The sequence below is a fragment of the Plasmodium fragile genome, assembly GCF_000956335.1.
Source record: "Plasmodium fragile strain nilgiri unplaced genomic scaffold supercont1.37, whole genome shotgun sequence".
Taxonomy (NCBI): Eukaryota; Apicomplexa; class Aconoidasida; order Haemosporida; family Plasmodiidae; genus Plasmodium; species Plasmodium fragile.
Window position 1 is genome coordinate 127,301 of NW_012192617.1, and position 25,077 is coordinate 152,377.

Consider the following 25,077-nt stretch of genomic DNA (forward strand, 5'->3'; position numbering starts at 1 on the left):
AAAAAAAAAAAAAAAAAAAAAAAAAAAAGTGAAACACGCTGATAGAGTGCCTCCCACCGATGTTGTGCATCCATTCACAAATGAAGTCGAAGAAAATGAATCCCAAACGATAATAAATGTATGTTCCCATTTTTTTATACACCTGGGGAGTTTTGTATGGCCTCTTGTATGACCAGTTCGCAGAATGCTTATGTAGGAGGAGCTCGCCACAGGGGATATTTCATTTTGTGAGTCCCCATTTGGGGTGCTCGGAGGGGGGAAGCAGTCATGGGCACAAAAAGAGACGCCACCATAATTACGGGGAGAGATACAATCATGGGTATATGCACACCCCCCGTCCTAGTTGCGGGCAGCGGTTCGATCGACCTTCTACACACCGATGTTGGACGAGCAGAGTTCACCTCGACACGGAGACTCAAATTAGCGACGTTCTCCTCTACCCCGAAGAGGGTCCAAATGGAGAAGCACAATTGGGACAGAGAAAAAGACCCGCGTTACACGCAAATGTTAAGTGTAAAAAAAAAGGAGGAACTTCCAGGAAGGCACTCTTCTTAAAGAACATATGTGCCATAATAAATGAGCAGAGTGAAGAACGAATGAAGCAATTGGATGAGCTAAACACAGGAAGCAGCAACGGCACCAACGCGTTGGAGGCTGTCCGCAATGGTGGTAACCCTGTGAAGAAGAGCTCAGTGGCAAAAGAACTTTCCTTAAATGGAGAAGTGAGCCAAATTGTGGAAGCCTACTGGCTGTGCACTTTGAAAAATAAATATTTGTATTCATTTTTAAAAAAGAAAAAAAAATTAATTTTCAGCGTCAGCGCAGGGGTGGATTCCCTTTCCCTCTTGTACTCCTTCCTTTTTGTCGTGTACAAAATTTTAGTGACCCTGCGGTATAGGCACTCTCACAGTTACGAATCCTTGTTACAATTATTAAATGGTGTGTACTCATATTCGCATGATGATATAAACGAGATTGTCCGCTGCAGTAAGGGAGATAATGGGGTTAAGTTCTTTGCCTCCGTTTTGAGGAACGTAACCGTCGTGTACTGTAACCACGCCACGAGGGAGGACTGCACCAAGGAGAAGAACTTTGTGAAAAATATTTGCAGGAGGCACAAGATCAGGTTCCGCACCCAGGTGCTCAGGAGGAAGGGGGAGACTGCCGAACAGGAGGAAGCGTCCCCCCAAAATCAACCGTACCTCAAACGGGGAAACAACTTTCTACTCCTGGCCAGAGAATGGAGGAGACAAGTGTACGTGCAGCTGACCAGGCAGCTGGAGAGGGAGGCCAGGAGGGAAAGAAGCATTCGAGGAGGGCAGGGGGGTGACGACCACAACTTTATGTACGCAGACGGGGGGAGCATGCCCAAGTACAGCTACCGGGATTACCTGACCGACGTGGACTACTACATAAGATTAGCTAATAGGAAGCCCATCTCGGAGGTGCTGCTCAGGGGTGAGGCGCCAACCAGCACGCCGCAACATAAATTGGTAAAGACGCCGATGGCCACTGCGCGCGCGTGCTCGCTCGTGAAGTCGCTAGTATTTGTGGGGCACCACCGCAACGACAACAACGAAACGGTGCTGTTTCAGTTCCTCAGGGGGGCCTTCATAAAAAACCTGAGGGGCATCAAATTCCTCACCGCGTTTAAGGACTGCCTAATATACAGGCCATTTATCAAGCTGAGCAAAATCAACCTGTACATGTACATGCAGCTTTTGAACAAGTCGTGGCGCTTCGACACGTCCAACCAGAGCTTGTCCTCCTCGAGGAACTTTATCAGGCACGTTGTCATTCCGAGCATTTCGTCCCTGTTCGAGGGCGGGGTTCCCACTGCAGGCAATGCAGCCAACACAGCCAACGACGCTAACGCCGCGAAAAAGGTTAACACTGGTAACAACCCCGCTGTGAGGGGAGAGCTGCAAAGCAGCCGCGTGTACGCGTACCCCACGCTGGACAGAAAGCTCAGCAACATCATGGCCCAAACGACCAACCTGGACAGCCACCTGCAGTTCTACACAAACGTCTTCACCATATACCTGCACAACAAGTACTACTACAACAACAAGGCAAATACACACACACAACTAAGTAGCAATCCGTTCATAAAAGAATATCACATCATGCAAAGCAAATTGTATAACTCCTTTTTTGGAAGTCGGAACGATCAAATGGATGGTCTCATATCAATTAACAAAGTTTTATATGAACAGAATTTTTTTTTAAAAATTTTTAATTTTTTGGAGTTTTTAATTTTACCCTCTACATTTGTCCGTATACAAATCCTCCACACAATGGTGAGGAAATACACGGGGTGCAGTTTGACCTATGCCAATGTAGATCGTGTGTACAACTCGTTGTACCAGTTTGTTCGATCTTACTTGTGCAACACCACAGGGGATACGCCAGCGGTGAATAGCAACATGGCCCTATCTTCACTCTTAGATGGGAAGGCAGAAGCACAAGGTAAAGATAAAGACGAGGCGTGTACCCCATCACCCAAGGGAGTAATTTCTTCAGTTAATGAAAAAGTACGAACTATACATTTGGATGGAAGAAACAAAATCCTTGTTAATAGAATCTTCTTTCGCATAGTAACGAGTGGTGAAAAAAAAGAGAAGGACTCGGAGGAGCCCCGTCCTCCTCAGCTACGAGAAAAAAATGCAAATGTATATATCCACGATGATATATCAGCACAGGTCTGCAGAATCAATCGCAGCAATGTTAATAGTGTGATTAATGAGAAGGGCACATATCTGTTGATTAAAAAGAGGAGGAAAAAAAAAAGGGAAAAGTTCCAAATATACATTCGTTATTTAAAGCGGAATGATTTTGTACACATTGGCAGAAAAAAGCCGATCAAGGCAACGAAGTTCCTTTCCAGGCGTGGCATTCCCCCAGTGTACATGTTTTCCCTCCCCGTTGTGCATATATCAAATTTTAAAAAAAATAATTTGGTTTTTTTGCACCTCTTTGGGGACATTATACAGAATGGAAATTTTTCTGTTCACCAGTTTGTGCAGATGAACGACGTACAGAGTGCATTCGTTTACTCCATTCGCTTTGGGAAGTAGGAGCCCGCCAGATGGCACTTTTTTTTAATTGCCCTTTGGATGTGTTACGTATTTTTAATCATTTTAATTGCCTGTCGACATTTTTAATTTTTTTTTTTTTTTTTTTAATACATTTTATATATATGTATATATACATTTTCCCCCCCCAATTTGTGCTCATCGTTGAGGGGGGACCCGTTCTTTGTAAAGGCCCTCCCCCACACGTGAAAATTAACATTTATGCAAGCCATTTTGGCCAACATGATGTAACAACGTTTGGAAGAGTTTACAAATATAAGTTCGCCCTGCGGCTTACCCACCAAACGGCAAGATGTATGAATTGGGGGATGGCACCTGGGAGGAGGAGAAGGCCGGCGAACACATGGAAGCAAGCATCAACAACATCGCTAACAAGCTAGCCAACATCCTCTACATAACAAATATATCCATGAAGGAAAATTTCGCAGCGCGAAATGCGTTGCAGTATGCCAAATTTATTAATGATATGAAATCTTATTGTGTAAATCTGATCCAGGCAGTGAATAACATAAGTGCAGATTTTTACAATTACACATGCTTGCCTGTTCATGCGATCCCCAGGAATCCCTACAACAACATACAGGACGTGAACACCATTACGAATAACCTTAGTGTAGACGATGGGGCGGATAAAATTAAACAGAACAAGAACACACTGCACACATTCAGAACGACGTATGACCCAAAAGATTTCAACACCATCCTCAAACACATAGAGCACTTTAATGATAACGTTTTCTCCGCACTGAACAACATGCAACATGCTAAGGTTTCCCCCCAACGGTATGCAGAGACGCAGACGTACGGGACCGTGCTCTCAGAGCGTTTGAAGAGCAAAGAAAGGGACAGCGAGCACTTGGAGGTGTATTTCGCCAAGGTCAATTATGGACTCTTCTAAAGTGAGCAGCGGTTGTGTTAGCGGTGTGGAAGGGGTGATGACCCCCCTTCCCCCCTTGCTACTTCTCCATCGCGGAGTTCCATTTTCACGAGCTCATGCCATTCCCGAGCTATTAATTGGCAGAAAAACAAATGTGTATCAACCCCCGGCGGGGAACATTTCACCATGTGTAGTTGAAACCTACAGGGGAGTCTTTTTTTTTCTTTTTTTTTTGTGGGGGGATACTTGAGTAAATACTATTTTTCTACGCAGGCATGCCGATATATGCGCGTCGTGTGCAACTACTGCGAAATGCAATGAGCAGTTCCATCATTGCATTTTCCGTAACCATGCACATTCACACACACATGTTGCACACATGTAAATTTTTTTTTTTTTTTTTTTTTTTTATTTTGGCTAGCTGTGCATGCGTGTAGAGAATTCTCAACCCCTTAAATGTTCACGCCCCCCGCCGAACTGATCGAACACGCTGCCATCGCCATTCGACGTCTTTGGCCCAAAGGCGGGGGCACTTTTATTCATTTTGCAATTAACCGCATTTCCATCGGAGTGAAAATAGTTTCCAAAGATGGTCAAGTCAGCGGTCGAGTTGTCCGCAGGGCCCCTCACATCCTCATGGCTATTTACATACCCATTTGGGTAGCTGTGGATAGACGTACAGGTGGCCATGCTGTTCATCTTGTCGTCACCCCGCGTGTAATTGTAATGGTATCCCGGATGATTGACGCGCAGAGCCCAGTTTGTGTTAGCCCCATTTGTGTATTCATTCAATTGTCCGAATGAGAAACCATTTTGTAGCTTCAGAATTTCTTCTGCATTGGACGGGTAGGCATGGTGGCCGATGTTGAAATTTTTGTGTGGGTTTACTATCGAGGGTTTGTTCGCCGCGAACGTGTGGGCCATATGCCTCGAGTGCAGGTTGTACGCGTTGATGCTGTGGACTAGGTTGTTCTGGTTGTGTGAGGAGGCGTTGTCCGCGTGAACTCCATTGGTTACGCGGTTTGGTGGGTTCTCCCCTACATTAGTGAAGTCTCCGCCGCACCTAACCATGTGATCGAACCCCCCTGCGTGGTTCCCTTTGAGGGGAAAATTGTATCCATCTAAGTAGGGTGAAGCTCGCGGGGGCTCTTCCTCCTTATTACCACTACAACCATGCACGTCACTACTACCCCCGTCGGGAAACTGGCCCCAGTTGCGCACCATATCTCCCTGAATTTTTCTGACCAAGGCAGGCGAGTAGGCATCGTCCCAATCGGCAAACATAAGAGGTAGGAAGTGAGCGCTGCGAGATTTGTTGGAGGACCCCCCATGTCCCATCAGATTTTTCTTAATGGTGCAGATGCATACATTGGCTTCATCTCTCAAGCTGTCCGGAACGGAGTTGTATTTGATTAATTCGAACAGAGCGAACAGTCTCGCGTTTTCAGGTCCATACACGGACACGGAAAATTGTCTACTCTTTTTCACAAGTGAGTTCTCATTCCCGCGGTTGTGTCTGCGCTCTACTCCATCATGGGGGTAGTTCATCTGGAAGCTTCCACTACCCTTTTCAGTCTTCATCTTCATATTCGTCTCCGTGCTCATTTCTGCGTTCGCCATAGCCACATGGACATCTCCATCATGGCAATTTATTCCCTGGAGGCTCTTTTGTGCAAACCATTCCGCCCTCCAGCACTCCTTCCCCCGTACAATGACTTTGTAAATTCTGCCCGGGATTTTTTTTTTTTTTTTTTTTTTTTTTCCACCTTTACCTTTTTCTTCAACATTGACGTAAGTTTTCTCTTCCGTGTCCTTCCCGGTTCACTTTGTCTTCGTGGATGGAGACTCTCTTTGCATGCATATGTTTGCATCTCATGGGGAGTTGTTTCTGTTTGTCCATCTGCAAAGCAAGATTTGCGTTCGCCGCGAACGTGTGGGCCATATGCCTCGAGTGCAGGTTGTACGCGTTGATGCTGTGGACTAGGTTGTTCTGGTTGTGTGAGGAGGCGTTGTCCGCGTGAACTCCATTGGTTACGCGGTTTGGTGGGTTCTCCCCTACATTAGTGAAGTCTCCGCCGCACCTAACCATGTGATCGAACCCCCCTGCGTGGTTCCCTTTGAGGGGAAAATTGTATCCATCTAAGTAGGGTGAAGCTCGCGGGGGCTCTTCCTCCTTATTACCACTACAACCATGCACGTCACTACTACCCCCGTCGGGAAACTGGCCCCAGTTGCGCACCATATCTCCCTGAATTTTTCTGACCAAGGCAGGCGAGTAGGCATCGTCCCAATCGGCAAACATAAGAGGTAGGAAGTGAGCGCTGCGAGATTTGTTGGAGGACCCCCCATGTCCCATCAGATTTTTCTTAATGGTGCAGATGCATACATTGGCTTCATCTCTCAAGCTGTCCGGAACGGAGTTGTATTTGATTAATTCGAACAGAGCGAACAGTCTCGCGTTTTCAGGTCCATACACGGACACGGAAAATTGTCTACTCTTTTTCACAAGTGAGTTCTCATTCCCGCGGTTGTGTCTGCGCTCTACTCCATCATGGGGGTAGTTCATCTGGAAGCTTCCACTACCCTTTTCAGTCTTCATCTTCATATTCGTCTCCGTGCTCATTTCTGCGTTCGCCATAGCCACATGGACATCTCCATCATGGCAATTTATTCCCTGGAGGCTCTTTTGTGCAAACCATTCCGCCCTCCAGCACTCCTTCCCCCGTACAATGACTTTTTGTAAATTCTGCCCCGGGATTTTTTTTTTTTTTTTTTTTTTTTTTTCCACCTTTACCTTTTTCTTCAACATTGACGTAAGTTTTCTCTTCCGTGTCCTTCCCGGTTCACTTTGTCTTCGTGGATGGAGACTCTCTTTGCATGCATATGTTTGCATCTCATGGGGAGTTGTTTCTGTTTGTCCATCTGCAAAGCAAGATTTGCTGTTCATCTGAGCATACTCCAATTCGTATGTCACTTGGCGTTTTCTAACATCTGTTTTATTATACGTGTGATTACTCTCTCCATTGCTTCTTAAGAAGGAAGCACTTTGGGTGTTCACGAAATGGGTATCCTTCTGTTCTTCCCCAGGGTTAACTTCCTCTTTAACTTTCATTTGGCCACTTCCACAGTGTAGTGTTTCATTTGATTGTTCACTCGTCATTGACTCGGGGGTTTCCTCCCCGTTATCCTTAATGGTTAAGTAGGTCCCTCCCCCTGGTGTGTATATATGTATATTATTTTTGCTTCTCCTAAAATGGTAAATACGTTTGGAGGAGGTCCCTTCGCTGATTAGGGTTTCACAAAACGTCTTCTCCTCATCAGATGGGGCATCCCCATGATGGTTCATGTATACATGGCTGGTTCTTCTGCAAGGGCTACTTCCCCCTTCTTTCCCCTTTGGGAGTGTTATGCATTCATGGGTACCACTACGCTTGTTCGTTTCATCGCTACCATTGGAAGTGCAGCACAGCAGTTCGTCGCTTAGGGTAGACAGCAGGGGGGGATCACTTCTCACCCTGGGCTTTGTTAGAGCCCATTTATCTCCACGTAGAGATAAGTCAGCACCATTATTATCCTCCTTTGACACAGACTCGGTGTTGAATGAGCTCTGCGTTTGGTCTTCATTTTCCCTCGTGATGGATCCATTTGTAATTTTAAAATGTTCTGTACCTACATGTTTTACGTCATCCTGTTCGGGTCTTTCGTCAGACATCCCTCCACATAGGGGGTCACTTGCATCGTTCTTCATCTGTTCACAGTTGTCTTCCCGCTGCAGCATTTCCTCCTTACTTTCTTCCCCCGTTTTTACCTTTTCATATATACTGTTACTGGGGTCATTTTTAGCCTTTTCTAAAATGGACAGTTGCGCAGTTGTGAATCTGTCCTTTGGGGGGGAGAAGCTATTTGTGCTGCTCTGTGGGTGCTCCTTTGGAGATCCTCCATAAAGATTACCCCCCTGAACATGGTTGTCCTCAAATGGGGGGATTTCCAGCCGAGTTGTTAACTCCTTTATTGGAGTAAATCTCAACCCCCCCAACGGTTCTGTCGTCTCGCTTGTATATTTTAATAAAGCATGGTCTAGTATTTGACGTTCTTCCGATTTGGCTTTTCTCCAAGAGGAGACATTTTCCTGGGCGCCTCTTTCACATCTTCGCTTTGAGTCACTGGGCCAGTCCCCTAAGATGGGGGCGCTCGCCTTCCGCTTGTGCATTATCCTGAAGGTGGAATGGTCACACGTGCGCCGCAAACGCTGCAAGCACCGCTAACACCGCCGCTGGTGGTGATTTGTGCGGGAAGAGCAGTGATTGCGCTGGACAACCTCTGACGGGAGGAACACCCGTACGGAAATGACAAACGAGTCGAATGAAGAGTCACAACAGAACCTCTCACAAGAGTTAGTAGTTTTAAACGAACAAAATAGTAAAGACAAGGAATCGGAAGGAAAGTAAAAAAAAAAAAAAAAAGAAAAGAAAACAAGCGGCGTAGGTGAAAGTATGCTATAGCTTACCCTACTTTTTGTAAAGACACGAAATGGTTGGAGTTTTATCTGCCCCCAAAAAATATGTAGAGGTGGACACGTGCCGACCTGCCTACGCTCCTGCATGTGGTCAGCAAAAAACCTGAGCTCCAGCTTAGGGGAAGTTAACAACACAGGGCCTTCTTTGCCGCTCCGGTGCGTGCGCGATGGGAGAGTTTGATGTTTGTTTGAGTTTTTATTTTACGTCGCTGCGGGGAAGCGTTTGGCGGGTGCGACCAAATAGAAGCCAAACAGGAGCCAAATGAGAGCCAAATAAGAACAAAGTGAAACCAACACAAAGCTGCCACGAAGTACATGCCCTTTTTACGCATGTCTTCGTCGGTCAAGCTTTACAACGGGGAACACAAGTCGGGTTAATACGACATACACGCTGCTGCGATTTTGACTAGGCATAAAAAGGGACATTTCATTTTGCCTTTGTTTTTTATACTACTCTGTCCGAGCTGCAGTTGTAATGGCGGGCGGAGTGCCTTTTCTTTCCTTTCCTTTCCTTTCCTTTAATTTTTTTTTTTTTTTTTTTTTTCAAGTGTTTTTTTTATCAGTATATGTACACCCCTTTTTTTTTTTTTTTGTGTGCAACTTTGGGGGGACCCCCCTGCCCGTACATAAAGTCTGTTTACCGGTGAGTGCACAACATAGGTCAGCATAATTTGCGCCATTCGTTCGGATGCCTTCCTAAATTGTGCTCTTTCAAGTGTGTGTGTGGGGGAACTGCACACTTGGTGATCCCTACACGTGAGGATACCCTTCCCGCTGTCTCGCTGGGAACACGTATCCATATGGGGACAGGTCATTATCCCCCCTTCCGTTTGTGAAAATTTATGTTGATGAACGTCTGTGCACAAAGGAAGGCATACATACTCACACATTGGTATCCTTTCCTTATGATAATGTCGTGTGATTTTATTTATTTTTTTTTTTTTTTTCCCATTCAGGTGAATCTGGTGTAGAGAGGAGGTGTAGTACTGTTTGCAACTGTCGACGGATACACCCAAACGAGTCGACTTTGCTAAGAAAGATATGCTTTTCCGGTTTATTCTCGTTGCCTCATTTTGATCCATTTTGTGTTCACGTGAGTGGCACCTTTTAATATGACGCAGTTGTTTACCCCCGACGCCGTTCCTCTTGAGTACCACTTGGCTTCTTTTCCATTTTGAATTGCGGGCATTCGAACCGCTACTTATTTTTTGGTGGACTAAAAAATCGTCGTAACTATTTTTGGGGTGTTTTCCCCTTTAGCAATTAACCGGGGTAAAAATTCCCGCGGAAAAAAAAAAAAAAAAAAAAAAAAAAAATTGGCCTTCTCCCATCGTTATTCCACTTCCCCCTATGGGGTGTTAAAAAAATATATAATTTGCGTTTCGCAATATGTTGGGGAATTGGCAGGACTTACAAGTAAGCACGTAAGGATAAAGGTAATAATTTCTACATTATTTTTTTTTTGGGGAGAATTCCTCCCCTGCCCCTTTCCACTGCGTCCAATTCGCTGCGTGTAGCATCCGCTCTGGGTATAGCTTCTGCGCCATAGCCTTTGCGCATCGCTTTTGGGCGACAGGGGAAGGAAACTAAAAAGGGCCCAAGAGCAAGAGAAGGGGCAAATGAGGGATGCGCGAAGAAGAACAACATAATAATGACGTTTTTCTTCTTTTTCATCCCCCCCCTGCCGCATATATGCTCACATGAAAAAGGAAGAAAGCCCGTACGATTTGACGCGCACCTCCGAAGGACAAACCCACCTCATTTTTCCAACGTGTCCTATCGACACACCGAACGCAGATTTGTGTCGGACCTGTTTGCACATATATCTACGCAAGAAGTGTAGTTGCTTCTTTTCTCCTTTTTCATCTTTGCCTTACGTTTCTCTCTTCTGGAAGTGTCCCCCTTTTTTTTTTTTTTTTGTTTTCACCTTAAAAATGATGACAGAGCAGGTCGCATGTCCTACCATCTGAGCGTGCAAGTGGGCTCGGGGGTGCTCCTAGATGAAGCAGGAGGAATGCTCGCCACGAGGCCCCTTCTCTGCCCCCCCGTCTTGCATCGTTCCCCTTTTTGTCAACTTCATTTTCACATATCAGGAGTGACACGGCCGTGGTGTGCATGTGTGTGTATCTGGCGCAACGGTATTTCTCGTGCTGCACTGTTGCACTGCGCTACAACTGCGTTACGCTGCTTGCCCGCTTGGTGATCACTCGAGCACTGTCTGTTGAAGCACGATGAGCGGGGGAGGCGAAAAGGAGGAGGTGAAAAACAAGGACGAAGAAATTTTCAAGCTAAGGAAGCTGGCTGTTATCTTCAAGAGTGAGTGTAAAAAGTTGAAGGAGGAAAATGACGCGCTTAAGAAGGGGAGCATTCCGAGCGGCGCAGAAGGAATTAGCAGCACCCCCGCTGTGGGAGAGCAACTAAAGAATGAGTATGCGAAGCGTCTGGCCGTAGAGAAGAGTTACAAAAAGTTAAAAAACTTTACCCTCATGTTGGAGGAAAAAATGACTCAAATGAAAAATGACAGTAAAAAAAGGTATGAAGAGGTGGAAGAGAAATTGAAGGGGTGTCAAAAGGATTTGTGTGCATCCCAAAGTGAAAGCGAAAAATTGAAGAAGACAATTCAGGAAAAAGAAGCCACCATGGAAAAAATAATAATTAAAATGGATCAATTTAAATCATATTTAAAGGAACAAAAAGGAATGACAGACATGGCAGAAAATAGTATCAACCAAGCAGTAGAATATAAAATACAAATTAGAAAATTAAAAGAACATCTTGAAGGGGTAAAAAAAACGGAAGAAATTACTTCCAAAGAAAGACAACAGTACAGAAGCATGATTATGCTCTGCTCCCAATACAAACAAAAATGTAAACAGCTTCCTCTTCTAGAAAATAAAGTAGAAATGCTAGAAAGGAAAATTAAAGAGTTAGAAATATACAAGGATAGGGATAAGGAGAAAATGGAAAATATTACCGAGTTGAGAAAAAGTCTTATAAATGAGCAAGTCGAAAAGGAGAAACTGAATGAACAACTTAGTGAATGGATCAATTTTGCAAAATTGTATATAGATAAAAATGCTATAGATGTAGAAAGCTTAAAGAGGTCCATGCAACAGATTCATGAAAAGTACACACACGTGACTTCCACAAAAACAGATTTAGAAATTCAGTATAGAAAATTAGCTGCGGAAATGGAAATGGTAAGGCAAAATCTGGAAGATAAAAAATTAGAAGTTAAAATCGTTACTAATAAGAATAGGCAGTTGGAAAAAATGTACGAATTTGCCAAACGCGATTACATGAGGGACGCGTCTACTGCATCTTGCAAGGAAGACGGCACAATTGGGGAAGACCCGCAGAAGGAAAAACCCATTGTGGCAAACACACTCGCGGAGTATAAAGCCAAGTGCGACTTTTTACAATCGGACAACGAGAAGAAGGAGAAACTGATAGAAGAGCTAAACGAACGAGTGAAGAAATATCAAAGCGAATTTGAACAGGCGTGCTTAAAGAAAAAAAGCGCAGAGACCGCCTCGGACGAGTTACAACTATACCAGAAGGAAATTCTAATTCTTAAGGAAGAAATACAAAATTATAAAAATAGGATTGTAATGTTGGAAGGGGAAGTGATGCAGGTTAGAAATGAGTGGGATGATGATAAGCAAAAGTACGAAATAGTCATTAGTGATTTAAGGGAGGCCGTTAGGAAAGCACAATTTGAAAGTAAAATCAGTGGCTCAGCAGGGACTTCTTCCAACCAGGGAGGAACTACCCCAGAAGGGAAGAAGCACCATAAGGAAGAGGAAAACGATGCACATAGCACCCTCAACGCACTGTATAACCACCTGGACAACCTCTCCTCTGTGGACGAGATCGAGTTGGTAACCCTACGGAATGAAAACTTGTATTTAAAGTCTAAGATAGAGGTTGTGAAAATTTTTTATACAAATCAAATTAAAAGCTATAGGGAGGCCTTCCTCTACATTTTGGGCTGGGACATTCAAATCGAGCAGAGTGACCAGGACGTCTTTTTCATTTTGACATCTTTATTTTCCACACACGATGGGAAGTTCATATTTATAAAAAGTAATGGGGCAAAGGACAAGCGCTCCCTTGCGTCGCAGGCGGATGAGGACAGGCACGCTAAGAGGGTCAGGCGGCACGAGGGGGAAGAAGAAGCAGCGTCCTCCTTTGAAGGGGTTGCCCCTGTGGAAGTATCTTCACAAGAAAACGGCAACCAGGGCGCCCCAAATGATGATACAACCCCATGTGAAGGGATAACTAGCGAGGGAGACGAACTTGCCGCGCCCACCACCACCCTGGACGTGTCCAAGGCAAATTTCGAAAACACAAACGTGTCCCTCTCTTCCATTGTGAAAGGCTGCCAGTACAACTTGCTACTGCACGGTCATTACGGCCTCAAGTGGAACGACAATGAGGATTGGAAGAACCACATTAACAAAATCAACACCTACCCTGTCCTCCTCTCCATGTCCTGCATAGAAGAGTTCAACAACATCAAGGCGCAGTACAGCAACACCATGGGCAAGAACTCCCAGGGCATGCTCTTCAAGCTCTAGCGCCGCATCTAAGCGCCCACCGCGCATTGTTGCACTGTGTCATTTTGTACCGTGTAATGTTGCCACACACGTACGGTGTGTGTGTGTATGTGTATATATATGTATTTTTTTTTTTTTTTCCTTTTCTGCCACTACCCCCCGGGGGAATGCAAATGAGCACCGCTTAAAAACACATATCAATGGTACAAAAAAAAGAAGATAAAAAAGTTGTTCCTTTTTGGAGTGTGCCAAGAATGGGCTGCCGCGTAAACGCTAAGCCACTAACCGCTGTGCCCTCGCTATGAAGCGCAAAAAAAAGAAAAAAAAAAAAAATTACACAAACATACGCACATATATGTATGTACATGTGCGTGCGGATCGCGACCCACTTAAAAGTCCTCCAAAAATTCGTCGACCCACTCCTCGTTGTCCTCCTTTTCCCATTGCAGGTTTTTAATCTGGTTCACAGTCTTCCGCTTCTTGCTCACTTCCTTGTCCGCTTTATCGTCGAGCTCGTCGTGGGGTAGATTCTTCCTGTGCAGGAGGGCCTCGTGGCCGTTTCTTTTTTTTCTTCTTTTCTTTCGTTTCCCTGGGGACATGTGCATGTTGCTAATATGATCATGTGCGTACCCAGCTGTGTGATCATTCCGTTGGTAGTTTCCTTCACCCCCGTGTTGGTTAGCATCCTGATGGACACCTCCCTCGTCTGCTCCTTCCTCCTCCTTATCGTCTTCATCATCCTCGTCATCGTCCTCCTCATCGTGGTCCTCATCCTCTTCCTCCTCATCGCCATTCACATTATTTTCGAAGCTTAAATCGTCGGTGGAGACAGAAGACTGGCACAAGTTTTTGTGTTCCTCATCTTGAGTAATCTCATCATGCATACTCTGCGTGGAAATTACGACATTGGAATATTTTTTTAAAAAATTTAATCCTTCATTAATTTTTGTGAACATGTCGTAGTATTCGTTCGTTAGGTTAATCTGTTCCTGTTCCTCGGGGGCCAGTCCATTACCTTTCTTTTCAATGTCTATAATGGTTTGAAGTTCTTTGCTCTTGTATGCAAACAGTTTCAGCTTGGCTGTCTCCATGAGGAGAAGAAGTTTTTTTTTCTTTGTATCCACTTGTCCTTTTACAGATGTACATAACTCTTTCAGGTATGAAAGTTTTTCTGCACTTTCGATTATGCTATGTTCATATTCATTTATTTTTTTATTTATGAAATCCAGCTTGTCACTTTTTTTGAAGTAGTGATGGAACTGTCCCTGCTCCTGCCCCTTCCCCTGCTGTGTGTGGTCTACATTGGGCTCCCTGTTTGACTTATTTTCTCCATTGGGGTCGCTTCCCCCATTCGCGTGACACGCGAGTACACTGGAAGCGCTTTCCTCTTCCAACCTCTTCCCGATCAGCATATCAGGTATGATTAGCGAGTCCGAGTAAATTAAATATTTATTAAAAACGTTAAGTAATTTGCTAATGCCATCGAAATCGAATACCATGCAGAACCAGGGGGTGTTGTGGAGGTCAGCTAATATTTCCCCTCGGTTTTTATTTTCACTGACTTGAACGTCACTTATTAAATTTTCAATATAGAGGGACATGGTTTGATAAATTTTTCTCTTCAAGGGCTCGATGATGTACTTGGGGTTGATGTAGAAGAAGGCCTTGGTCTTTGTCTTGTTGCTTCTGATCGGCTTGTTCCTCCCCTCGTTGCGGACGTCGTTGCGGACGTCACTGCGGTCATGGATGTTCTGGTTGTCACCGTGGGTGTGGGCCCGGCGATCCTGCTGATCCTCGCCGTTACCGCTTATGTTAGTACATCCAGCCTCCGCTTCCTCCTCGTCCCTCCGTTTTTTCTCGGCGAACCGATTCATCTTTTTCAAGTCGTACACATGACCCCAGCTGGGAGCGCCCCCTCCTACATTAGCGGTGGCGTTACCGATATGGGTGGTGTTTTCCAAGGGATCCTTACGCACAATGTCGCCGTCTCCACCAAAATCGAGTGCACCGGGGATATTCCCCATGTTGATATTTTCCTGCGCTTTTCCCTCACTTGCATTTCCCTTGAAGGCCCCACTACCCACGAACAACATATCTCCCCCCGCCGCTGCGTTCTCATGAACCCTCGAAATGCTACTCTCCTTGATACCCTCCTTCATGCTTTCCCCGGGGAACCTTCCCTCCTGGTTAGAGTACTCACCAATATTAACACTGTTCAATTTATCTGTGCTGTTGCTCGCAAGTCTATTCTTAATGGGAGTACACAAATGCTTCAGAAGGTTCGCATAATTGTCTGTGCTGATGACGTTGTTGTTTGGGGCACTTTGGTTCACGGTGCACTGATTGGAGGCATGGGTGAGTGCGTTACTTCCGTCAAGCACACCCCCTTTTAACACGGTCCCTTCTCTCTGCATGTCTACCTTGTCAGTATTGTTTTTCAAATTTATGGGCCCCCGCGGGTAGGTACTCTGTGCACCCATAGTGCTTACATAATGCAAGCCGCTAGCATGAGGGACTCCTCCACCAAATAAATTCATACCGTTATAATTGGAGTTCGCCTCGTTAAGCATCCCTCCCTTTGCCCCATCCGCTCCCATACCAATGACCTCACCCACCTTCCCCTTGCTGTGCACGTATCCGTAATTGATTAGGTTTCCCCTGCCTTTTATGGGTCCCTCAGTTATTCCCTTGTGGGAATTCACCACCCCCATCAGATTTCCACCGCTCGGCGCATTGGCCATGGGGATAGATGCGATGTGAGCGTTCCCCATGTTACCCTGGTTGGCCGTGTGTGCCATCCCAACGTCATGGCCCATCGTGGCGAAATGGCTTACTCCCCCTCTCTGGTTCATTCCAAGGACATTCCCACTTGATGGGTTATTCATGGTGTGTTTTCCATAGGTGTGCAGGTTTCCCCCACTGGAGAGGTTCATTCCTGACATGGTCATGCCGTTGCTATTAAGTGCACTACTGAGCAGGGTGCTGTTCAACAGTGTCCCCTTATGCATATTGTTATACCCCTGTGCAGGTGGGACGTTAAATGTATCTAGCTTATTCATGGTATTACCAAAGTTACTCACGTGGTTGAAGTTTTGGTTATTATTCACCCTGTGGTGATGGCTACTGACCGTGTTGGTAAAATTACTCAAAGAAATTTTCTGTCTCAATTGACTCAACTCATTCAGGTGTGTTGACATGTTGACTGCATCTACGTCTTTCAATTTATTTCCGTGATTATCATATACTTTTAAATTTGGGTTCTTAGTGTTGCTCAGATTTTCCGTTGTCTGAAAGGGTACTTGGTTCATGGTTGTGTCACTTGGGGGGAGGGGGTTGTTGTTCCTGGCCATTCCGCCATTAATAAAGTTCGATAAGGCACCTTGCGTATTTCCTAGTGATGCGCTGGTGGTGTTTGTTATAGCATTAACGTTGGAGGTGGTGCCGGCCTGCATACTACGGTACATGTTGCCAAATAGGCCATCTTTCATCATGCTGTCCACGCGACTGGCCTCGGTGTGGCCGCCCTCATACGCCGCTGCGGTCTTGCCGGACGTTGGCATGGGCGCACCACTGGCCGGATTTATTAAGTACGCACCCACCAGTTGGTTCTCCTTCCCACGTGTTCCTAATATGTGCCCCCCGAAAAGGTTTTCCCCCGCAATGGGGTTACTTCCCATGCGGCCTGCACCAACCGGGGGAGGACCCCCCTTGCCCCCCTCCTTGGTGTCCATATACCCCAAGTGTTGTTGTGCACCAGAAAAAATATACTCGCCGCTTTTTATGGGTACGTTCCTGCTGTTGCTAAAGGTGTTCATATTCAGCCTATTCGCGTCAAGCCGATTGGCGTCTACTCTATCGAATCCCTTCACATCGGGGTAGATCCCTTGGCTGAATACATTCTTGTGTGCAGTCCCGTCAGCGGTTGCCAGATCTGAGGGGGCGGTCCCCATGCTGCTATATATGTGGCTGTTCACATTCCCTCCACCCATTTTGTTCTCCACATATAAGAGCCCCCCGTTTGGATAACCCGCGTTGGAGTGTATGCTGTTAAGGTTTACGTGGCTTTGAATTTTACCCACGAATTCGTTTGGATTAATCTTGGTGTTCCCTGCCTGTCTCGAGTCACTCACCTTGTGAGCATTCATTTTTAACGCTCTGCTTTTTTCGTTGGCGTTTTTAATCGGAGTCACTGTTGAGGAAATATTTAAACTGTGTTCGTTTTCGAAGTCTGTTTTTGAATTAACGTTCAGATAATTTGCTCTGCTTTCGTTAAACCCTTTATAGAATATGCTTTGGGAAAATTTGTTGTTCTCCATTTGGGGGGTTAACCAGTTGGTTGATCGAGTCTGATCGGGGCGCTACGATATGGCGCTACGGTCCGCCTCTTATTATAATCGGCCTTATCTCTTCTCACATGTACGAAGAGCAGTGAACAAATCTGCGCAGAGGCGGAGTGTAAGTCTACGATGGAGCTGTCACAGAAAAAGAGAAAATTATGAACGAGTTACAAAAAAAAAAAAAAAAAAAAAAAAAAAAAAAGAGAGAGAGAGAGAGAGACCCCTCTCAAATGCGAACATATATCATCAGTACACGCCCCGTTTAACTCACGTTTCCGCTTCGTTCCTCTTTAACGCGCGATGAACATTAACCTTTTGTGTTAAAATTTCCACGCACCGTTACCACTACTCGTTGGTCTGTACACGCACGTTCATCTGTGTGCATTCCCGAAAGAGTATATTTTCGGAAAAAAAAAAAAAAAAAAATTTACTCTGCAAAATTTGAACGGGTATATTTTTATTCCCCCTTGGCGCGAAGTGGGCAGGAAATTATTTTATTTTATATTTTTTTTTTTTTTTGCGCAAAAATGGGCGACGTGCAAATGGGGTAAGTAACGACTAAACATAAAACACACAAAATGGAACGTACAAAATGGAACATACACAATGAAACACACAGTGTGACGAGTAAATACAATGGTGGCCATAAGGATCAACAGGCCAGGCGAACAAACGGTGTAAAGATAGTAACAAAGGAATTGTCCCATTTGCATACATAGTGTCTTTATTTGGCCAAAAAAAAAAAAAAAAAAAAAAAAATACATTCGTATCAAGGCGCTGACGCCGCGACAATCCGTTTGGAACAAAACAGTAACGCACACACAAATGGGATTGCACTTTTCTGACTGGAGGTGAACAAAGTGGTGGACAGAAGATGCTTTCTCTTTTTTTCTTTCCTTTTGTCCCAAACAAGTGTTAACAAAACTGCGCGAAAAAGAGGCCGAACGCAAAAATCGCCCAAATGGCTGTAAGCAATATTCGCGAGATGGACCAATTCACGCGTGCGCATTGGCCAGAAAGGGAAAAAAAAAAAAAACAAGGCTGTAATGGAGGTTAAGAAATGGGCAAATTAAACGAACTGAAAAAGCTGGAAATTGCAATACACCTCATTTGCCTTCTCTCCAATTCGGTTGTCCATGTGTGTGTTTATAATGAAGTGCTACATGTACAGGTAAGTGTATGCCGGGGTTCCTCCTCTGTATGTCATCTTCCACCCACATTTGAAACACTATATAGTAGTTGAAAAAAAAAAAAAAAAAAAAAAAAAAATTACAGAATAAGCCCCACCCCACCCTCATTGAGTGAACACCATTTTGGATGGCCAAGGAGTGCTGTGTCAAATGGAGGCACCGCAAACGGCTCACTAACTCCCCTCAGTTGCTTCCAACTCGGGAGTTACGCGTCCTCTCCTATTCGGCACCCTACTACAAATGGCCTAGAACGAGCCGCACCTCTAATGGGTTGCATAATTGACTCTGCCCAAGTGGCTCTCCAACAGGAAAAAAAAAAAAAAAAGAAAAGAAAGAAAGAAAAATATAATCATGTGCATGCGTAATGTGTATGTGCGTGCGGCCAGTTCGCACATGTCGGCGCGGAGCAATCAACCGAATCGTGAACAGAAAAAAAAAAAATTACACAAAGATTGACATAGTTCGCTGCTGGGCTGGGACAAAAATCATATTTAGAAGGGTGAGCGTTCCGGGTATTGACCCACAGAGGGGGAAACACTTGTGGGGACGACTCGCCAAGCAGATTGTTCACTCCTCAAACGTGGCCCCAAAGTGCCGCTTAACTGGGTGAAGCTTGCTCATCCCGGTTGATAACTCCTATATGGTACTGCTCCAACGCGAGCTTGAATCAACAATGCCGAGGGCGCTGCCGGGGGAAAGGAACCGTGTTTTGCATTCGAGGCGATCTCTCCTAATCGCCCACTGCTTACCTACCGCGACACGGAAAAAGAGGTCCATTTGTGCAACACACGCTGGAGAAAGATGTGCAGGCTGTGCTTAGCACGCATGTCTAGGTATGCATCCCGCCCCACCAGTAACAACACGGTGGTGACACGGCATGTACTTACATGGGAAGGCAACCTCATGTGGTACGAGTGAATAGGAGGATTTGTTTTTTTTTTGTTTAACTCATCTGCCTCTAAGAGGGAGGAGTATGTGGGGGTAGGATTTGCCCGGGTCGGAACTCCCCACCTTGCGCGCCTAATGTGTACTCCCACACGGCTGCGACGCAGCAGGGCGCGAGGGGAAAATGGCCCTCACGTTTCTGCTCCTCCTGGCATGTATGATGCAGGGCGCACTGGGGATCCACGTGAGGCAGCCCCAGGTAGTGCTTCCCCGCGCAGCCACGAGCATTCAAGGCGCACACCAACGAGGCATGGGGAAGCTTCTTTTTTTAAGCACCCCAAGTAATTACCATCGTGTGCACCTTCACCAAAATCGAATGGAAAACAAAAAGGAGACAAGTCCGGAAGAACAGGACGCGCCAACATTTGATGAATATTTTAACAAGCGGGCAGAGGAGGACTACACCAAGTTAGAAGCGGAGAAGCTTAAAATAATGAAGGAGAATGCCAACACGTATAGGGGAGAAATTAGGAAGGTACTTGAGCGAAGTTACAAAAGCGAATACGAGAAATTGCTCAAGGAGGAGAAGGAGGATGAGGAGGTGAGCGGACAGGTGCACGAAAATCTCAAGATAACGTTTCTTATGAAGGAGAACATAAACAATTTTCTGTTCACGCGGTACAGCTATATGATCAACCGGCTGAAGGAGCAGTCTGCTATTTTGAAGAGCCTGCGCGGGCGAGCGCCGGGGGCCACCACGGAGCAGGACTCCAAAGTGGGCAAGTGTACCGAGGAGCACCCCACCGAGGGGGTGACCTCCGAGGAGAATACTTCCGAGGGGAAGAGCGTCGAGTGGAAGAACGCCGATGGAAAGTGTACCGAGTGGAAGGCCACCGAGGAAAGTGCCCCCCTCGAGTCCGTACAATTCTTCAGACCGCAAACGGGCTTCGCCCAAGGGAGCTGCGCCGAGGCCAGGAATTGCTCCACCTTCAGTGACCATATCTTTGCCAACGCCAAGTTACTGTTGGGCACGAAGAAGGACGCATCAGTTGGGTCATTGTACACATTGGACCAGGAGCAAGACAACCAGAAGGAGGCAATGAAAGAAGAGGACAACCCCATGTCGGGGAGCCTCACAGAGGAAGATGAAAGCGAACAAAAGCTATTCTCAAGAAGCAACGTATCCGCCCTAGAGCTCTTCAAAAATAACGTGAACACATTCCTCTCTTATAAAAAGGAAAACATAATAAAAAATAACCTGCATGAAAGTTTACTCTACGGAAGAGTGAAGGTCCACTGGTTCCCCAAATTCATGAAAAGGATCATTTCGAAGTTGTCTGATTATATAAAAGTGAGTGATGTGATTGTGGAGGTCAGAAATGGAATCATCCCTTTCGTGTTCGACGATTTGCACGCACTAGATATTTTTAATTTTAGGACCAACAAGCCAAGAATAATTGTTTATACAAATTGTGATCGGTCTTCCATCAAAGGGAATGAAGAATGGGGGAGCTACTACAGGAGGAAACTTTTCTGGTACGATAAAAACTTCAATAAAAAAGTAGAAAATAAAGAAGGCATGCAAAATCAACTCAAAAAAAGCGCCGTTATATTTGTGGATGCGAAAAATGGCAAGAAGGAAATTATTGTGTTAAAAAAATTAATTAACAGATTATGTCATCATGTGATTGAAAGGAAAAAAAAAAAAGGTCTCCACAACTATAAAGTGAAATGCATTTTTATCGGGTTACCCAATGTCGGCAAGTCAGCTCTTATTAATCGTTTGCTCGAGGTGAAAAAGACCAAGTCGTATGACTACCCAGGTCTTACCACGAACATACAAATGTATTCTACCAAAAAGTACGAACTGATTGATACACCTGGAATTTTAGCACCCAATCTTTATACACTAAGGGAGAGAGTGATCACAAGTAAGAATGCTATACTAGATAAAATTTATAATCGCCATCCTAGTGATGATAACAGTACCGGCAATAACGTCGTTCATATTCGAAACTACAATAGTTACATGCACGTGGAAAATAACATTTACCTGCTTGCTCTTTGCAACCACATAACTCCAAAAATGTATGACATATACAACGTCGCGGAGACGCTCCTACAAAACTTCCACAGTGCTTATGTTTACGACAATGAATATGTGGACATGGCCAAAATTATCAAGCGCTATCAAATTAGTTTCACAGACTGTGTGGACTTTGAGGGGAAATTCAGCGCCTACCACTTCATTCAGCGCTTGGCGCGGGATCGTTTCCACAATGACTTGAACCAAGCCTCTATGCGCCTTGTCACGGACTTTCGCAAGGGATACCTAGGTCGCATGACACTCAGCTACCCTCTCTACTTCAATCGGCGTTCCATTCGCCTCCGCGTGGCTCAGCAATACATACGCCAACCCGGCGACCGCTACGTGGGTTGGTAAGGGTGTATTGACGCCGTCCACATTTGCATCACCGCGGCGCCATTTTTTCTTTTTTTTTTTGTTCGTTTCGCTGCACTTACGTACATGTTAATTAAAAACAAAAGAGGGGGGAGGAGGTCGAAATGAGTCAAAGGGGAGTTAGCAAAACATCACAAAAGGGGGGCAAAATAAGGTCATTGGCGTATTGCAGAAGTGGTGTGCCATAAATCAAACTGGCTGCTTCGCTCCCGGCCAGCTGCAAAGGGGCAAAAAAAAAAAAAAGGTGCACATGTGGATCAGCGCCGGGAAGGGGGATGTATACAACCGCGCACACATGCACGTATGCACACACACATGCATCGAGTACGTGCGTGTGTGTAGGGGGGGGGCTCGTTTACCTGGTCAATTTCAAGCAGTCCGTGAATAATTCAATCTCCTGGGAGACGTCGTACGACGCGCTGTCCTGCACAACGCGGAGGTAGGCCAAGCGATCCTCTATCAACACCTTCAAGTTATGAAGGTAACCGAACTTGGCCAATTTATGGCGGTGGTTCTGCATCAGAGCCAAAAAGAGTTCGGCTGTCGTCTCCCCATATTGTATACCTGTCTCGTCTATATTTTTGTTTTTTGCAAGACATATGAGTCCTTTCATTATTTCATTTTTTAAAAAAATTTCAAATGTAATTTTGTTCTGATGTACCAGATGCTTTAGCAGCAGAGCCGACTTCTCCTGGTACTGGTAAATATTTGTTTGCATCCCATACACTAAAAATCCTACCCCACCATAGTCAATAAATTTATTTTCCGCCTCATCATGGTGTCTAATCAGGGCAGAAATAGCTGTTATTAATTTTTTATCAATCACCGTCTTCTGTGATTCTTGGAGCTTCAGCAATAATGTTTTTAGGCCGTTTTTTTTGAAGACGCACTCTTGTAGTTCAGGATTATTTGAAAGAGCTAGGGAAAATATTTGCAACACCGACTCTAGGATGTGATTGTTTGTTTGGTTTAACAATTTTAACAAGGGATCTATTGCATTTATTTTGTGTAGATTGCGCGAGACCTCCGGGTACTCGTCGACTAGCCTTTCCACGATTTTGGCCGAGGCCAGGATAATCCCTTCATCATCATTTTCAAAGTTACGTACTGCTTCGTTTATCGCTTCGTATGGATCCTCCACTTGACTCAGGGCATCCTTGATCGCCCCCTGAAGAAACTCAATGTCTTCCTGGCTTAGCCGTTTGTTCGTGTCGATGGTGCCGTCTGCGGTGGGAAGACAGAGAAGCAGTGGAGTCAGGTGAAGCAGTGGAGAGGCGGTGTAGGAATGTCGCCCAAGACGTACACACCCACCCCGTGCAGTGCACACATTGACGCGTCCAGTACGCGCACAGACCGAGAGGGGCCCAGGTACCTACCTGCATATTTAGTCGACCATTTGAGAAGCCCTGGCCAATTTATGTTTACCATGTTCTGTTCTCAGTCTTGCTGTGTTTGGGGCTGCGGGGGTGCAGAGGCGTGCGCCTGCACGTAGGTGTGAGCGGGAGGTAAGCTACACAAAAAAACAGCGTCCCTATATTTACGGTGTACATATATGATGGTTATACTTTGCTGCTAAGCGAGGGCAGCCTTTTTGTTTTTTCCCCCCTTGTTTTTTACTCCAAAATGGTAGTATATATTTTATCTAAGTGGGGAATGATTCTCCTGACCCTTTTTCCACAAGGGTGATGCAAAAAAAGAAAAAAGAAAAAAAAAAAAAAAAAAGAGGGGTGGAATTGTTACTAAAAAAGGCGTAACTTTCTCCTTCCACTTAACAACGCGATGAGAGAAGTACCTATACTCTCGTGGGACGTTATCTGTCGAATGACGAGGCGCTTATCTTGGGATTCCCTTTCCCTTGCTGTTGCGTTTACTCAAAACGGAGAAAAAAAAAAAAAAAAAAAAAAAAAAAAAATTGGCAGTGTAGGAAAATTGCACAAAATGAAGATATTAAAGGAAGAAATGACGAATACACCCCAATACCTGTGCGAAATTTTACGAAAAAGGAGAGAAAACCATCACACTTTTATTTATTTAATTATTTTTTTTTTTCTGCATCGCCTTACGTTATATACCTCCCGTGATGTACGTCAAAATGGCAAAGTAATGGTGTGGTCCTCCCCACCCCACCGCCGAACAACAAAATGGCACAAAGCGCGCCCAGTCACTGTGTAGGCAGCCACACGAGGAAATGAAGCGTCTCCGCATGGCGCAACAGTGAGCAGGAGTTTCCTTTAAAAAAAAAATAAATAAATAAAAATATTGTTGTTTAAAAAAAATAAATAAAAATAAGTTTTCCTTAATAAAAAAATGATAAATGTATGAACCGTTGCAGGGAACCATATGAGCATCGTACCCACGGACCGAGTCACAAACGGAAGAAAACGATCTGCCTCCACTACGTCGTCTTTATTGTGGAGCAGGACAACATTATGCATTCTCGCTGCTTCTATATGTGTGTGTTCTCCCTCACAGGGGTGAGGCGGCAACCCCCTGCTTCTCTGTGATGTGGTGTGAAGGATCGTTCGAAAAGGAAATCCACGATGAGTATTTACATTTCGTGGAGAGGGGGAAAGAGACCAAACACACGTTGTTGCCACACCGGAATTATAGCAGCCACTTGGTTTAACCCCCATTCACACATAAGCAGGTGATCAATTGGAATGGTCCACTAGGTGGGGGAAACAGAAAATGAGCATATGGTCCAAAACGGACAAAGCGGTCAAGGTGTAACATGTCCATAACTCGCGCATCCTCCCGTTGTGCACGTTAATTAACCACAATGGGAAAAAAAAAACAAAAAATTTTGCACACATGTACATACACTCATATGAAGGCACATCGCACAGTTCAGGTTCCCCCATTCAAAGGTCGACTCTATAAAAAAGCAAACAAACAAACGTCCCAGCATTATTTACCCATTTTAATTAAAAACTGTTTTAAGTCTCCTGCGTCGAATGAGCAGTCCCACTTTTTCTCATGTCTAATTATTCCCCACGTACAGCTTGAAGTTGTGCATTGACCTGCCTCCTCCTCCTCCTCCTCCTCCTCCTCCTCCTCCCCCTGTGTTAATTCGTTCTTGTGCAGCGTTGCTAAACGTTGCAACCCCCGCAAAAAAGCGCTGAGCAGGAAGTAGCATATCTGTGTCGACCTTTGTCCC

General features: G+C 45.1%; 8 protein-coding genes across 8 annotated transcripts; 4 read left to right on the forward strand and 4 right to left on the reverse strand.

Annotated features, from left to right (window-relative positions):
• Positions 1–116: 116 nt before the first annotated feature.
• Positions 117–3,077, forward strand: AK88_03316 (uncharacterized protein; the record flags this gene model as incomplete). The annotated part of the gene is made up of 1 exon (XM_012480935.1): positions 117–3,077. One exon carries the CDS (start codon positions 117–119, stop codon positions 3,075–3,077), a length of 2,961 nt encoding a protein of 986 aa, XP_012336358.1.
• A 310-nt stretch (positions 3,078–3,387) lies between these two features.
• On the forward strand, positions 3,388–3,993 carry AK88_03317 (uncharacterized protein; the record flags this gene model as incomplete). Its single annotated transcript, XM_012480936.1, has 1 exon — positions 3,388–3,993. The coding sequence occupies one exon, from the start codon at positions 3,388–3,390 to the stop codon at positions 3,991–3,993; it is 606 nt and encodes a 201-aa protein (XP_012336359.1).
• A 423-nt stretch (positions 3,994–4,416) lies between these two features.
• Positions 4,417–5,577, reverse strand: AK88_03318 (uncharacterized protein; the record flags this gene model as incomplete). Its single annotated transcript, XM_012480937.1, has 1 exon — positions 4,417–5,577. The coding sequence occupies one exon, from the start codon at positions 5,575–5,577 to the stop codon at positions 4,417–4,419; it is 1,161 nt and encodes a 386-aa protein (XP_012336360.1).
• Positions 5,578–5,752: 175 nt separating this feature from the next.
• On the reverse strand, positions 5,753–8,182 carry AK88_03319 (uncharacterized protein; the record flags this gene model as incomplete). Its single annotated transcript, XM_012480938.1, has 1 exon — positions 5,753–8,182. The coding sequence occupies one exon, from the start codon at positions 8,180–8,182 to the stop codon at positions 5,753–5,755; it is 2,430 nt and encodes an 809-aa protein (XP_012336361.1).
• A 2,537-nt stretch (positions 8,183–10,719) lies between these two features.
• AK88_03320 (uncharacterized protein) lies at positions 10,720–13,068 on the forward strand (the record flags this gene model as incomplete). The annotated part of the gene is made up of 1 exon (XM_012480939.1): positions 10,720–13,068. One exon carries the CDS (start codon positions 10,720–10,722, stop codon positions 13,066–13,068), a length of 2,349 nt encoding a protein of 782 aa, XP_012336362.1.
• A 368-nt stretch (positions 13,069–13,436) lies between these two features.
• On the reverse strand, positions 13,437–17,363 carry AK88_03321 (uncharacterized protein; the record flags this gene model as incomplete). Its single annotated transcript, XM_012480940.1, has 1 exon — positions 13,437–17,363. One exon carries the CDS (start codon positions 17,361–17,363, stop codon positions 13,437–13,439), a length of 3,927 nt encoding a protein of 1,308 aa, XP_012336363.1.
• A 2,280-nt stretch (positions 17,364–19,643) lies between these two features.
• AK88_03322 (uncharacterized protein) lies at positions 19,644–21,902 on the forward strand (the record flags this gene model as incomplete). The annotated part of the gene is made up of 1 exon (XM_012480941.1): positions 19,644–21,902. One exon carries the CDS (start codon positions 19,644–19,646, stop codon positions 21,900–21,902), a length of 2,259 nt encoding a protein of 752 aa, XP_012336364.1.
• A 207-nt stretch (positions 21,903–22,109) lies between these two features.
• AK88_03323 (uncharacterized protein) lies at positions 22,110–23,348 on the reverse strand (the record flags this gene model as incomplete). The annotated part of the gene is made up of 3 exons (XM_012480942.1): positions 22,110–22,137; positions 22,280–23,144; positions 23,297–23,348. 3 exons carry the CDS (start codon positions 23,346–23,348, stop codon positions 22,110–22,112), a joined length of 945 nt encoding a protein of 314 aa, XP_012336365.1.
• Positions 23,349–25,077: the final 1,729 nt, after the last annotated feature.